The 13,099-nt window shown below is 37.5% G+C and overlaps 1 protein-coding gene and 1 long non-coding RNA gene across 2 annotated transcripts in view; one reads left to right on the top strand and one right to left on the bottom strand.

The window, feature by feature from the left end:
- Positions 1-6,181, bottom strand: part of LOC139970041 (uncharacterized) — a 242,036-nt gene extending 235,855 nt beyond the window's left edge. Inside the window, exons 1-3 of the mRNA XM_071975630.1 lie at positions 6,022-6,181; positions 3,983-4,135; positions 2,103-3,622 (exon numbers count right to left, since the gene is read on the bottom strand). Of these exons, the coding sequence (XP_071831731.1) occupies positions 2,103-3,622; positions 3,983-4,025 (1,563 nt within the window). The 5' untranslated portion in view covers positions 4,026-4,135; positions 6,022-6,181. The remainder of the gene's footprint in view (positions 1-2,102; positions 3,623-3,982; positions 4,136-6,021) is intronic.
- LOC139970099 (uncharacterized) overlaps positions 1-13,099 on the top strand; it is a 377,392-nt gene that overhangs the window by 189,766 nt on the left and 174,527 nt on the right. The window lies entirely within an intron of this gene.

Raw genomic sequence — 13,099 nt, 5'->3', positions numbered from 1 at the left:
AAAAATGGGCCAAATTTGGTAAATTTTACCCCCGATTTTCCGATTAAAAAAAAAAAAAAATTCCGCCAGGAATCATAATTTATATCGAAAGAAACTAAGTATGCATCGGACCTCTTAAAATTGTGTATTATATTCATTTAAATATAAAATCGTAGGTCCTCCAGAAATGTTTCATGAGGCACTCACTATAGAAGAGGTCCGTAGGGTCAAGCCAAAAAAAATAGTGATTTGCTTTTTTATTTAATGCTAAATCCGACTGTCAGTTGCTTAAGAATGCATATTCTGAATGCATCTTATATGCATGTATTGCATTTCTTTTTTTTTTACTACATTTTTTCCAAGGTAAAAATTTACTTTAGGAAGTGTCAACGATTAATTTTTGGCCAGGCTTGTGACAGTACAATAAAAAAGTACAGTAGTACAATATTCTCAACCATTTTCCATGCAATGATGTTTGGTGATATAAATACAAGAGCGATCGTTGCACGTGTATCTGTAACTGCATGATATTATATGCGACTCGTTCTCCAACACATTAATGCGTTTTATTTATTTTCTCATAAAATTATTTGTGCCCCCCCCCCTTGATACTATGGTGCCCCTCCGTGTAAAAAATCCTGGCTACGGGCCTGCTGGAGGGACAAAGGCCCCTGAAGGCACTAGGCCGCTGCGGGCAATATGCCCCTGAAAGCCACTTTTCCGGGCAATAGACCCCTGAAAGACATTGATCCGGGCAATAAGCTCCTGATAGCCGAGCAATAAACCCTCATCCAACCTAGTGACAATAGCAAAGTCTATTAGCTGGGACCTACAGTATTATTGGCCTTTCTCTCTCTAATACACGCACAATCACACAAATTAATTTCATCCAGATACGACTGCCTCACCATACTCTGAAAAATGTATATATTTTTAGGAGTCATTGGCTACTATTATATTATCGTCCAGTGCTCACGCTGTATATACACACACTGTGTACATATAACATACGATATCTGTGTACAGACCTACTAATGAATGTTAATATATATATATATATATATATATATATATATATATATATATATATATATATATATATATATATATAAGAACAGTGAAAAAACCAGCCTCCACTGGGATTCGAACCCGGGCATCCCGCTCTGTATGCGGACACCCTAACCGCTAGGCTATGGACGTTGATTGTATGTCCAGAGGTTCGAAGGTCGCTATTTCAATGTAGGCGTTTTTCACCTGTATCGAACAATACTAGTTCTGTTTTTGGTGACATAGTTTGCCTTACTCTAGAGATCAAACATGATGCTAACCAACTCGAAATAATTTGTCATTCCTAAAGCCGGATCTCGAAAGAGATACTTTGAACAGACTTTATGTTAATGAAATGGAGGTAAAGGACAGAGGCAAATGAATATATATATAAATGAAAATCGTAATGAGTTGGAAATATATATATATATATATATAAATATATGCTTGTTTAGTATTTACTGTTGTCATATAATATAGGGTACATTCACACTCTCCTATATTTGATACCCTTTAATTCATCATGCATTGATGCATGATTCAAATTATTTCAAATATCTGCTCATTGATACTGTTTGCCTTGATTTTCTTATACGTTTAGATATCAAAATCCCATAAAAAAAACAACTAAAGTTCCGATTTAATGATGAATAAAAAATTGTTTAAACGCTTTAAATTAAAACTAAGAAACTTCCTCATAATTTTGCTTCTAATGTGGTATAAAATCAAAACTTTGTCTGGGTTGGACTGATAAGAGGTTTTTCTTGATCTGTCATTTATTTAGTGACAACGCCCTGCTGGTTAAATGAAGTATATGGTATTTTGTTACTGTTATGTTTATATTTCTTTTAACTGTACCATACATTATATATTCAGCATACATTTCCCCCTATGATTCCATCACGTGAAGAAAACATGAAAGATGCTATCAGGAATCATACTTTGGGTTTTCATTTGTCAGAATGTGTTTACTATAAATTGAATTGTGTCACGGCTACATATATGCATTCAGCTAAATATATCTACCAATTCAATCCATGCAGCGAGTAAAATATCAATTTATTGTTAATACTTACGTCATATCTGGCAGCAATCTCCAGTAGCTGTATGGTAGATCTCTGTAGTAGTCTACTCTGATCTTCATCGATATCCACTAGCCTAGAACACAGATCCCTGACGGTGTCCTTGATTTCATCTACCTCACCAGTTTGTTCCAGGATGCAGAGGATGGCAAACTTATCACCGTCTTTCCTGCTCTTCAAGTATTCTATTATTCTCTTCCCAACTGCTGGGTTAATCCCACAGGCGAACCGATAGAGGTACTGAAGATTAAATGGATCCACTGTATCAAGAACATTCTTCAGCTCAGATGCACCCCTTGTAGCAGCTACAATTTCTACCAGTCTAAAAGACGCAAACCATTCACAGAATAGTTTATGGTAGAACCTTATGTCAGTCCTTGTCTGTATGTCTGCAGTAGAAGTATGTTCGTTTGTCACATTAGACACTTCTTCCTCTACCAAGATACCGACTGCAATATAATGTTGACAAAACCCTTGACCTAGTCGTGTAGAGAGTCCATCCTTACGCCATGATAACTGTTGGTTTTCACCGCAGAGACCTTCAAATGCTACTTTACTAAGTTCAGTGAATTTCAGCTCATATGTAACATTGTGTGGTCTCGTGTTCCTATCCATTGATTTATTGCTCTTGTGACTATGGAAACACTTCATCATGTAGCGGAAAAACTCTGTAACTGAATTAAATCTCATAAAAAGTACTTTTTCATGAGTCATGTGAGAAAACATAACAAAGAAAAGAGGCACCTGACATAGGGCATCAAGGATCGGGTTGGATTTTAAAGCGTGCTTAATTTTCGCAACGCTTTCTTCGTTCTCCCCGGTAACAGCCTTGCGAATGTACTGGTCACGTGCTTTTTCGTCAAAACCAACTAACCGCACTCGCTTTGTATTTGCTTTGTCATAGTCCTTCGGAAGATATCTGGTTGTCAGGGTAACATCGATATTCCCAAACAGATTCCTCGTAATGATGCGTCCTACGTCACTTCCTGTGGCTCCGTCCCTGTCAGGAAACTCATCATATCCGTCCAGGAGTACCTTAACAGAAGAACAGCTTTCAATGATATCTTTAATATCAGTTGATTTGATACGAGGATCTTTTGGTCCTAAGAACAGCTTAATTGCTTGATAGATAGATATCTTGCTGTTCAGCTGCCTCAACCGGAGAAGAATTAGAATCTCTACGTCTTTAAAAGGTGAATCCTTTACACCATTGCACCAATCATAGGCGAGCTGAAGGGCCACTGTTGACTTACCATACCCGGCTTCTGCTTCTATGATGCGCCGTTTGGCATTCATTCGAGGGTCTGTGAAGATATCTTTGTACGAGTCCACACGTACCCATGGTCCTTCTTTCTCATTCGTCGCTCCTTTAACAATATGGACCTCTGTACCGCCCTCAACAAATACCTTGTCAACACAATATAGTCTGTCCTTGATGTACGGTATGGGCTGGATTGCGTCATATTGTAGTTTGTACCTGCTCTTCAGAGAGTCGATAAGTATGGCCTTTTTGTCTGCAAAAAATCGCAAAATTTTGATTTGTAAACATTATTTTTTGGTCAAAAAAATTGGGGCGTGTCATTGCTTATATATGAACTGGAAACAATTATGGTGGGCAATCTGTTGGATGTCACTCTGAACGAAAAAAATTATACCAGTTAAATCGGAGTAATATGCAAATTTTCAATTCGGTTAGTTCAAGTTAATAAGGTAGAAACAAAACACTGAAAACAATAAAAAAAAGTCACGTTGAACTCTCGATCATACAAAGTAAGAGTATTTAAGCTGAGGCTTAAATCCTTATCAATGTTAATAATAAACTTCAGCCTTCTTATACTAAGTTACTAATCCAAAACTATGTAATTACAACAAACCTTGCACTGTAAGGCGCTCCATGAACAATTTAAGGCGCTCCATCGATTATGACGTCACAACAACGTTCGTGACTGGTCGGCAGGATAAACTTGGGCTTCACTTTTCTTTTCCTTTGAGTGATATAATCCATGATTATCATTTAAAGCGACGATCTGTTGAATATATATTGATACAGAGTGCGCATGCATGACACTAGCTTAACACAATTATCATAAATCAAGGTATAATTCTATAAGTAAACAGAACCAGTCACTTTACCAATAGGTCTCTGGCTCGACAAAGATTACATCAAGGTAAATCGCTACTTATCTCTTCTTTACTGTTTATTGTTTACACAACACATCGACCTTTGAAGTAATCTCATATTAACCCACCCTGAAAAATTCAAGTTTCTGTTTTGTTATCAGTGTTTTCAATATCCTTTTAGAATATCACCTACAGCTCAACATTTTAGATGGATTAATTGTAGATACAATGGTTATTCATATGCTTGTTAAAGAAGCTGTTTTGAGATGACTTTTATTATTTTATCGATACTAATAGATAGTGAAATCAGATCAAAATTGTAGGTCATTAGTTTGACTATGGCCAAGGTTCATTTCAAATGTGAGGTAAAAGTCTGATTTTCTTTTATGAACATAATTCCAAGTTGGTCGTTAATGTGTATAATACAGCAATACTAAGCGTGCACGTGACTTCGTGTTAACGTTTAGTATCAAATCAAATGTATTAATTATTCCCCCAGTAACCTTTATTTCATGAAATTAAAGAGATTGATGACCCACTGTTATCAACACAAGACTTGTATATAATAGCCTACCAGGGTAAAATTGTAAGCCTAAGTTAAACTGCTGCTTTAAACGGTACGACTGAATTTCGGGCAGAAAAATATAATTTTTATGGTTCCTTGATATGCCGATTAGGTTGATTTTCAAAAGATTAATATTTTTCCAATTATTTCAATAAAATAACATTTACGATTAATCGCTCTGGTCACCCTGATAAAGTAAAAGATATCAGTCACGTGATAATTAACTTACAAAGAAAAAAATCCTAAAACTCAGTAAAGTTCATAAACTTAATATGTTTATTCTTTTTTTTTTAATATTGATATTCTCCCGGATTATCAGGAAAATTGTTGAGTTAAAAGACAATGATCTGATAGAACCACATTTCCACCGGCTAAGCCTATTCTAACTTATTCAATGTTCTCTTTACTTCCCACATATAGGCCTAACTTATACCAACTAGATTTATCTTAGTAAAACGTATCAAAATCGTCCATATACTTCCCACATAATTCATACCATGTTCCATCCGGAAAGAAAGTAAGACAACTGCATCTCTCTCATGCTAAAGTCGTACATTAAATCAATGCCTATATACCTTGAGGAATCTTTAAAGTTATTTCTATCCCGATTCATACATGTAATGTCGTATCAGCCTAACGGAGCAACGACTGCTATGAAAGTATTACAATTCTAAATGTCTGTGTCGAAAGGACTCACTGTTAGTTTATTTATGATCTGATCTGACAGCAATAAAGTGAAAGGATAGCACATGTTCTGATTGGAAGAGATATGTTGTAGCTGCATGAATGACCTATCAAATAACCAAGATTTACATAATAATAGTTTAACTAACATGAGCTTAAAGTTATTCCCTTCAAATTAATGAAATATTTAATTCGACATTGAAATATGACCATACGGACATGGAATATAATTCTTATAAATTGAAATAGCCTTGAAGACGCCATGTTTATATGGTAATGTGTTGTCATAAATTTAACATAGCCTGTGTTATTTATGAAGTGTTTAGTATATCAGTACATATATGCCTATTTTATTAATAACGTGGTTAGTATATCAGTACATAGCCTGTGTTATTAATGACTTGTTTAGTATATCAGTACATATCCTGTGTTATTAATGACGTGTTAAGTATATCAGTATATAGCCTATGTTATTAATGACGTGTTTAGTATATCAGTATATATAGCTTCACACCATTACTGTCTCATGTATACGATACTTACCAGTACGATCATCTCTTTGTGGGTTTATCATCCAGAGTATAATTTAAGTCTAGGTTCCTTTAATCCTTAAAATAACAGACGAAAATCACGAAAGAAGAACATACGGAAACAGGAATGAAGAACATCCAATTGACAAGATGGCGTCGTGCACATCATGTGACGTTCTAACATACGATCCTGGACGCTAAATAGATATCGGGAGGAATCAGTCTATAGTTGTAACTGGTTTCAAAGTTCATGTTTTATAGTTTACACAATCAAATACTTTATTTGATAATACAATTCATATCTGATACCTATGCATATCTGTGTTTATTCTGTCATATCAGACGTTCAAAGGTACCTGTTGTACGTATATGCATTGCTCTCAGTTAAGTCTATAAATACGAAACCATTGTAAGTTTCCGATGTATTTTGCCCTATGTGCGTAATATGCCTGTAAAGTACGCAAACTGTGTAGATTTAACTACAAGCGGAGATGACCAACTCTGAATATGTCTTGTCAAGAAATCTACAGATTCGTTAACGATTCTTCAAGCAACGTAAATCCACTGTTTATTAAACTAATATGGAAAAAAAGGAAAGAAATTATAAACAATTTGACAAAAGAGTGCGTAGATTTAAGGAGCTAGAGCGAGATTTTAACAAGTAACATTATGATTGCAAGGGTCCGTGTTTCGAGTCCCGTTCTAGAACCAAAAAAATGTTTTCTCTATTCAAATTGATCGTTCCTGTCAGTTCTTCGTTGTTGATAAACTTCAGTAAGACAGGATTTCAATGAACGGAAGAACTCAGTTATAGTTGAAGTCATCAACAATACCCCTTTTGTATGAAAGGGTTAAGATGTTGTTCAATTAATTTCTATATAAATCGTTTGAGAAAAACGAGAATATCACTTTTCTTTCATTCAAAAAACTTTACAATGCTCCAGTTAGACTATATTATGGTGCAAAAGCGCAGTGGCGTGCAAATGATATGAAAGCTGTGTTTTTTGTGTGTGTATGGGGGGGGGTGGGGTTAAAAGTTCCTACTGATTAAGGTAGGAGCCAGATGGGGATGACGGACTTTACATAGTATGGGGACTGTACTTTATAGAGAAGGACATAGGCGGCGATTTGTTTCAAATATTGGGGGGACATTTGCTTGGGTACAGGCGCGTATCCAGGATTTTGTACCCAGGGGGGGGGGACGCAAATTACTATCTAAGCGGAGCGCCACCATCAGTTGGCGCGCAGCGTACAAGAAAATATCTGGTTTTGATAACCCCCCAGATTACTGTAAATGGCATTTCTCGGGCTTGAAAATGACCAACCAGATGTACACTTTTGCCTGGGAACCAAGTTTTTCCCAATAGTTTTTTTTTTCTATCCATAACCTTTACAAGAGTGTCACCAGTCACACATCATGTTCGACCTCTTTGCATCTCCTGTGGATCATTGCTTTCGTAGGTTATACTACGTAACGGCCCACAATACCCGCCAGCCCCACTTTTCAAGGTTTTAAGCCCATTATTTGTTCAGAATTTAAATAATAAATTCACTTGAAAACATACCCATAATGTTGCACAAAATTTCATCTATGGACAGCCAATATAGAAAAAAAAAAACCTTCAACCCCTAACAGACCGGTCAAAATTGCACGAGTAGAGGGAAGTATGATGAAGAATGTTGGTCAGGGAATTTCGAAAATTCAGACAAAGTTAATTTATTGCTGTACAAATATTATAACCTCTTATAAAGGCTACTATAAAACTTCGATATCATAAAAAAATATAATATGCCCGACGGTGGTCTTCCCCTCCGCCCCCCCCCCCTCCCCATGGCTACGCGCCTGCAGTTAGAAATCTTGTAGGAAACAGGTGAAATGGAAACCCAGTGAACCCATATCGATGTGGATCATATATACCATCAGGGACGTAGCCAGGGTGGGGGGGGGGGGTGGAAGGGGGAGCGACAGCTCCCCCTTTCAGTGTCGAATAAATGTTAAAACTGTTGTTTTTAGCATGGTATTTTGTCAGTGCTCTTTTGATCTGGAATACTCGTCAGCTCCGTTAACTCGATTATAAACGTAGTAACATTCAGGCCTACTGATTCAGCACTTACTTAGGTTGGCATATGCAATTAGCTAAATTTAGCCTATAACCTATTACAAGCCTACAGTTGGCCACTGCGTAATAAAATACATATTGCCTTTACCTAACCGAACTTGATGGAGTGTCACGAACCGTATGCACAACAACGTCGACAACGTTCGTTCTTATCCTTTCTATGATTCGTCCTAAGTTGTTGCACGAACAGCATGTTATGAAGCTAAGCTAGCAATCGTACAGCGTACGTACGTGATACGCACTTCCTATAAATAATTATTACACTGCGATAACTATATTTGTTTTTAGGCCACTGCACATCTGGCTGTCTTACAAAATATGAAAGTTTAAATTGTCCATCAGTTAAGTTCGTCAAATGTATTAAAGTCCAGAAATTGGACAATAAACAAGAATCATCCTACTGGAAAATGTTTAAAAGGGCGCTATATTTTGTCTTTCTGATATAATATGTAAAATAACCATGTAAAAGAATTCAAAAACGAAACAAAATCTGCTAATAATATAATATCATATGAAAATGATAAAACTTGCAAGACATTGCACCAGATCGCAACTAACTTAGGACCTTCAATAATTGTTCAAAAATATCTCAAGGGGAAGGGGGACACCTCCTCCTCTTAGACCCCTGCCCCATATAAATCGCAAAATGTGCTCCCCCCTTTAAATTCCTGGCTACGTCGCTGTAAGTACGATTGTACGTACTTACACTCATACACAAGAGATGTACAGACATTATGATAATAATCATGAGTGAATACATGCTATACGGTCAGTGGTCACAGAAACGACCACGAAGAGTCATTTACCTCATGCAGCATGTGTTGGATGAAGTTTAAGCCACCGCCAAATACGATTTGGATAAATAATCTCACGCATTATTTCCTATTTATAGCCACAAAAAAAAATTATGCCACCAAATATTGGGGGATATAAGATACTATTTCCCCCACCTTAAATATTAGGGGAACATGTCCCCCGCCCCCCATGGTCGCCACCCATGGAGAAGGAGATTGTACTTTATAGAGTAGGGGACTGTACTTGATATAATATGGGGACTGCACCCGATAGAGTCAGGGGACTGTAGTTTATACAGTAGGGGACTGTACTATATAGAGTAGGGGCTGTACTTTTACTGTAGGGGACTGTAATTTATAGAGTAGGGGACTGTACTATGTGTAGTGGGGGGGGGCTGTACTATATAGAGTATGGGGACTGTACTTTTTAGAGTCGGGGGAATGTACTTTACAAAGTAGGGGCTGTACTTTATAGAGTAGGGGACAGTAATTTATAAAGTAGGGGACTGTACTGATAGAGTAGGGGGCTGTACTTTATAGAGTCGGGGACTGTACTATATAGAGAAGGGGGACTGAACTTTATATAGTAGGGGACTGTTCTATATAAAGTAGGGGGACTGTAATTTATAGAGTGTGGGACTATAATTTATAAAGTAGGGGACTGTACTGATAGAGTAGGGGGGTTGTACTTTATAGAGTCGGGGGACTGTACTATATAGAGAAGGGGGACTGTAATTTATAGAGTAGGGGACTGTACTATATAAAGTAGGTGGACTGTAGTTTATAGAGTAGGGGGACTGTACTTTATAGAGTCGGGGACTGTACTATATAGAGAAGGGGGCTGTACTTTATAGATTCGGGGGACTGTACTATATAGAGTAGGGGGACTGTACTTTATAGTAGTGGGACTGTATTTTATAGAATAGGGGGACTGTACTTTACAGAGTATGGGACTGCACTTTATAGAGTGGGGGACTGTACTGGGTTATTGAAACTGTTATGAGGTTGGGTTGTGGAGATCCTCCACCCAGGAAAATAGAATGAAAAAATAGACATAAAATTTGTTCATACTGAGGAACAGTTACACTATTGAGCAGGTCAATATCAGCAAATCTCAACGCAAAGTTTTACTAATAATTACTTTAGTAAAGTAAAGGGTGATGATACAACCGTTGAAAGAATCCACATACCACCGGTTGATTGCAACAATGCACAGACTGAACCATTTCTCTCCGGCTGACGATCCGAGATGAGGCCATGGCCCACACGCCCACACCCACCCCCTTTCGCACTCAACTGTAGTTGCGTCGGGAGCCAGGTCGGGCCCCGAGGACAATGCATGTCACTCTCTTTACACTGGTCAGATATCCCATATTTTTGTATAGCCCCTCCATATTTTCCCGGGCCCGCAATACGATTGCGAGGCCCCCAGACTGTATCCCCCTGATCACCCCTCTCCTTTTGTCAGGTGTTTCGGTAAGAGTGCTTAGATGCAAAACGGTGCTATCATTACATCACATCAACTCCTATGTATACGACTTTGCTTGCGTGTTCTATAAAACGCAAGCAATTTTCAACACAATTTAGGGGAGGGGAGGGGAAGGAATGGGAGGGGTAGGGGAGGGAAGAAGGCTCGTGTTGCTATTCTCCCAGTTGCTATGGTACTGTAGATATTAACGATGAAACACATTTACAATACACAATAGTTCGTATATAGGCAGGCATATACGCAGGTGAAATATCAGTGACATAAATATAAATGTTGTTTATATTAGAAACGACAGGCCGGTACCACTCGACGCAGGGAACTTTGTCTAGGAGTATCAATTACTAAATCAAAGTTAACTTGTTCGATGAAATCTCGATCTATGGTTAGTGTGCTACTATGAGGAAAAATCTGACCAGAAGCAGATCAGGCCGTACTATATCAACGAGTAGCACTTTGCAGTATCATCATGGCTATTTATTTTTCCTTTGTCAATTTTCGTTTTTTTCAACCCCGTTGCGTCCCAAAAAATGTTGGTGTTGGGGAGGGGCCTTACCCCCTGTCCGTACCCCTCTGGATACGCCAAAGCTAGAATCGAGTTTTATAGCAAGAAAACACATGTCAGAGAGAGGAATTAAGAGACTCCCGAATGTACTCTAAGCCCTAGTGGGTCTCATTGGTACTTCAGCTGCACTAGTTGCACTGTTCAGATATCTAATGTTCCCTGATAGTCATTTTATAGTAAAAAAATACATTCCAGAGAAGAATTGCGTTTTACTGAAATGTGTTTGGAAGCCCGAGTAGGGTTAAAGGGGGGGGGAGGGGGACAAATCCCCGAAAGCTGTAGCATTTTGAGATATTCCTTTTACTTTGTTACTACTTTGATCTACCCCTCCTCCTTATTGCAAACGTCCAGTATGCAAATTTCTAATATGGTGCATGGAGTGACTAAGAATTCGCTCAAGTACACTAACCGCGGTATACAGACGCTGAGAATGGGCTCAAGTATATAGGATGTGTCAAAGAGGAGACATGTTTGAGGGAAGTAGTTGAATCCAAGTGTACAAAAGTATATATGGAAGACCATAAATCTACTTTTCTTGCCAATGATGTATACTGATTATGGTTATAACCGCCATGATTGTAATGTGTCAGGTAAAGCTTTGGATTTCTCAGTCTTTCATATCTTGTTGTGTACATCGATATAATTATACATTTTCAGTGAATTCGATTGTTAGGTCTTTATTGTATGTTAATTTTATGAGAACCTTAACCTACTCTGCTTGTCTTTGATTGGCTAATCATTCCTGTATTTAAATTACTTAGCATATCTCATTTAAATAATGATCGTACTGAAGATTATCTAAGTCATACAATGACAACAACCAATATTGCGAATCTTGTTCTGTCATTTACTGTGTCTACCTGGGTATTGATTCCTATCATAAAAAATGCTCCTTTTTTATAAAATAAGAACGATTTTCAATTTTTGTAATATAAAAGTGCCCTTCAAGTATTAAATGTGCCATTTTGTTGAAAAATTTATGAAAATATGTAATTAAAAAGTGCTCTTTTGTGGTAGGCGATAATTACTCAAATTTTGATACGTGCTTCACAGAGAAGAGTTTCTCACCAAGATGTTGGCGGTATTCCCCCTTAAATAAATGTCACATACACCATGGCCAGTCATCCACTCCTTCCGTATTTAAATCTTGGACATAATCTTAGCGATATTTTGATACATGTCCCACTGTCTTCGATGTTCACCAACCTCCCCCTCCACCTTCTCGATTGAACCATCTGACACTGTATATAGGAGACAATGAACAGGAATAGGTCACGTGGTACCCAAATAAACATACCACAATAGGCAAATTATGATCGTTCGTTTTATTAGAAAATATGAAAACTGAGGTCAATTCCGTTATCATTCCATGTATCCACGTGTACTCACTGGCTAATTCAGATTCTCTCATAATTATCGATTATTTATGATATTCATTCCTCATAAAAATAAAGTTTATTAGCATTATATTTGTTTTAGTTCTTAACCCGTTTCGTCCTCGAAAATGTTTGTGGTAGGGGAAACTCCCCTGCCTCCACCCCATCTTTCCCACCCTTCTGGCTACTCCACTGCCTGTAGAGAGTTTAAAGCACGAAAACACCTGTCAGAGGAAGCAATTAAATTACTCCGAAATGTATTCTAAGCCCTGCTGGAAATCCTGGGTCTTGAACTGGGTCATTTTCACTTTTCAGATTTTGAATTTTCTCTGATATTCATTTCTTATCGCAAACATTATTTTTCCGGAGTGCAGGAGCGTATCATGTTGAGTAATTATTGCTGGTTTGTATAATGCTTAGATTTTCCAGGGGTACAAGGGGTGACCCGTGTGTACGCCCATGTCTGATTGGGGGTATCATGTCACAGATAATCCGATACAGTGGATAATCCCGATTATCAATTGGCTTAGAATGGGCTCAGATAGATAATGTATAAAAAGGGAAATGTTTAGAATGGAATAGATTAATGTAATTATAAATAGTGGACATGGATGACCATTATTTGAGTTTTATAGCAAATTATAGACAATGACACCTTTATGGTAATAAACCAAAACTTGATATGTGTTATATACAGCTTTGAAATGTTCAATTCTTCATGTCTTGGTTAGCTTAAACCTAACCCTAACT

This window comes from Apostichopus japonicus, chromosome 7, assembly GCF_037975245.1.
Source record: "Apostichopus japonicus isolate 1M-3 chromosome 7, ASM3797524v1, whole genome shotgun sequence".
Classification (NCBI taxonomy): Eukaryota; Metazoa; Echinodermata; class Holothuroidea; order Aspidochirotida; family Stichopodidae; genus Apostichopus; species Apostichopus japonicus.
This window is presented reverse-complemented; position numbering and strand designations above follow the sequence as displayed.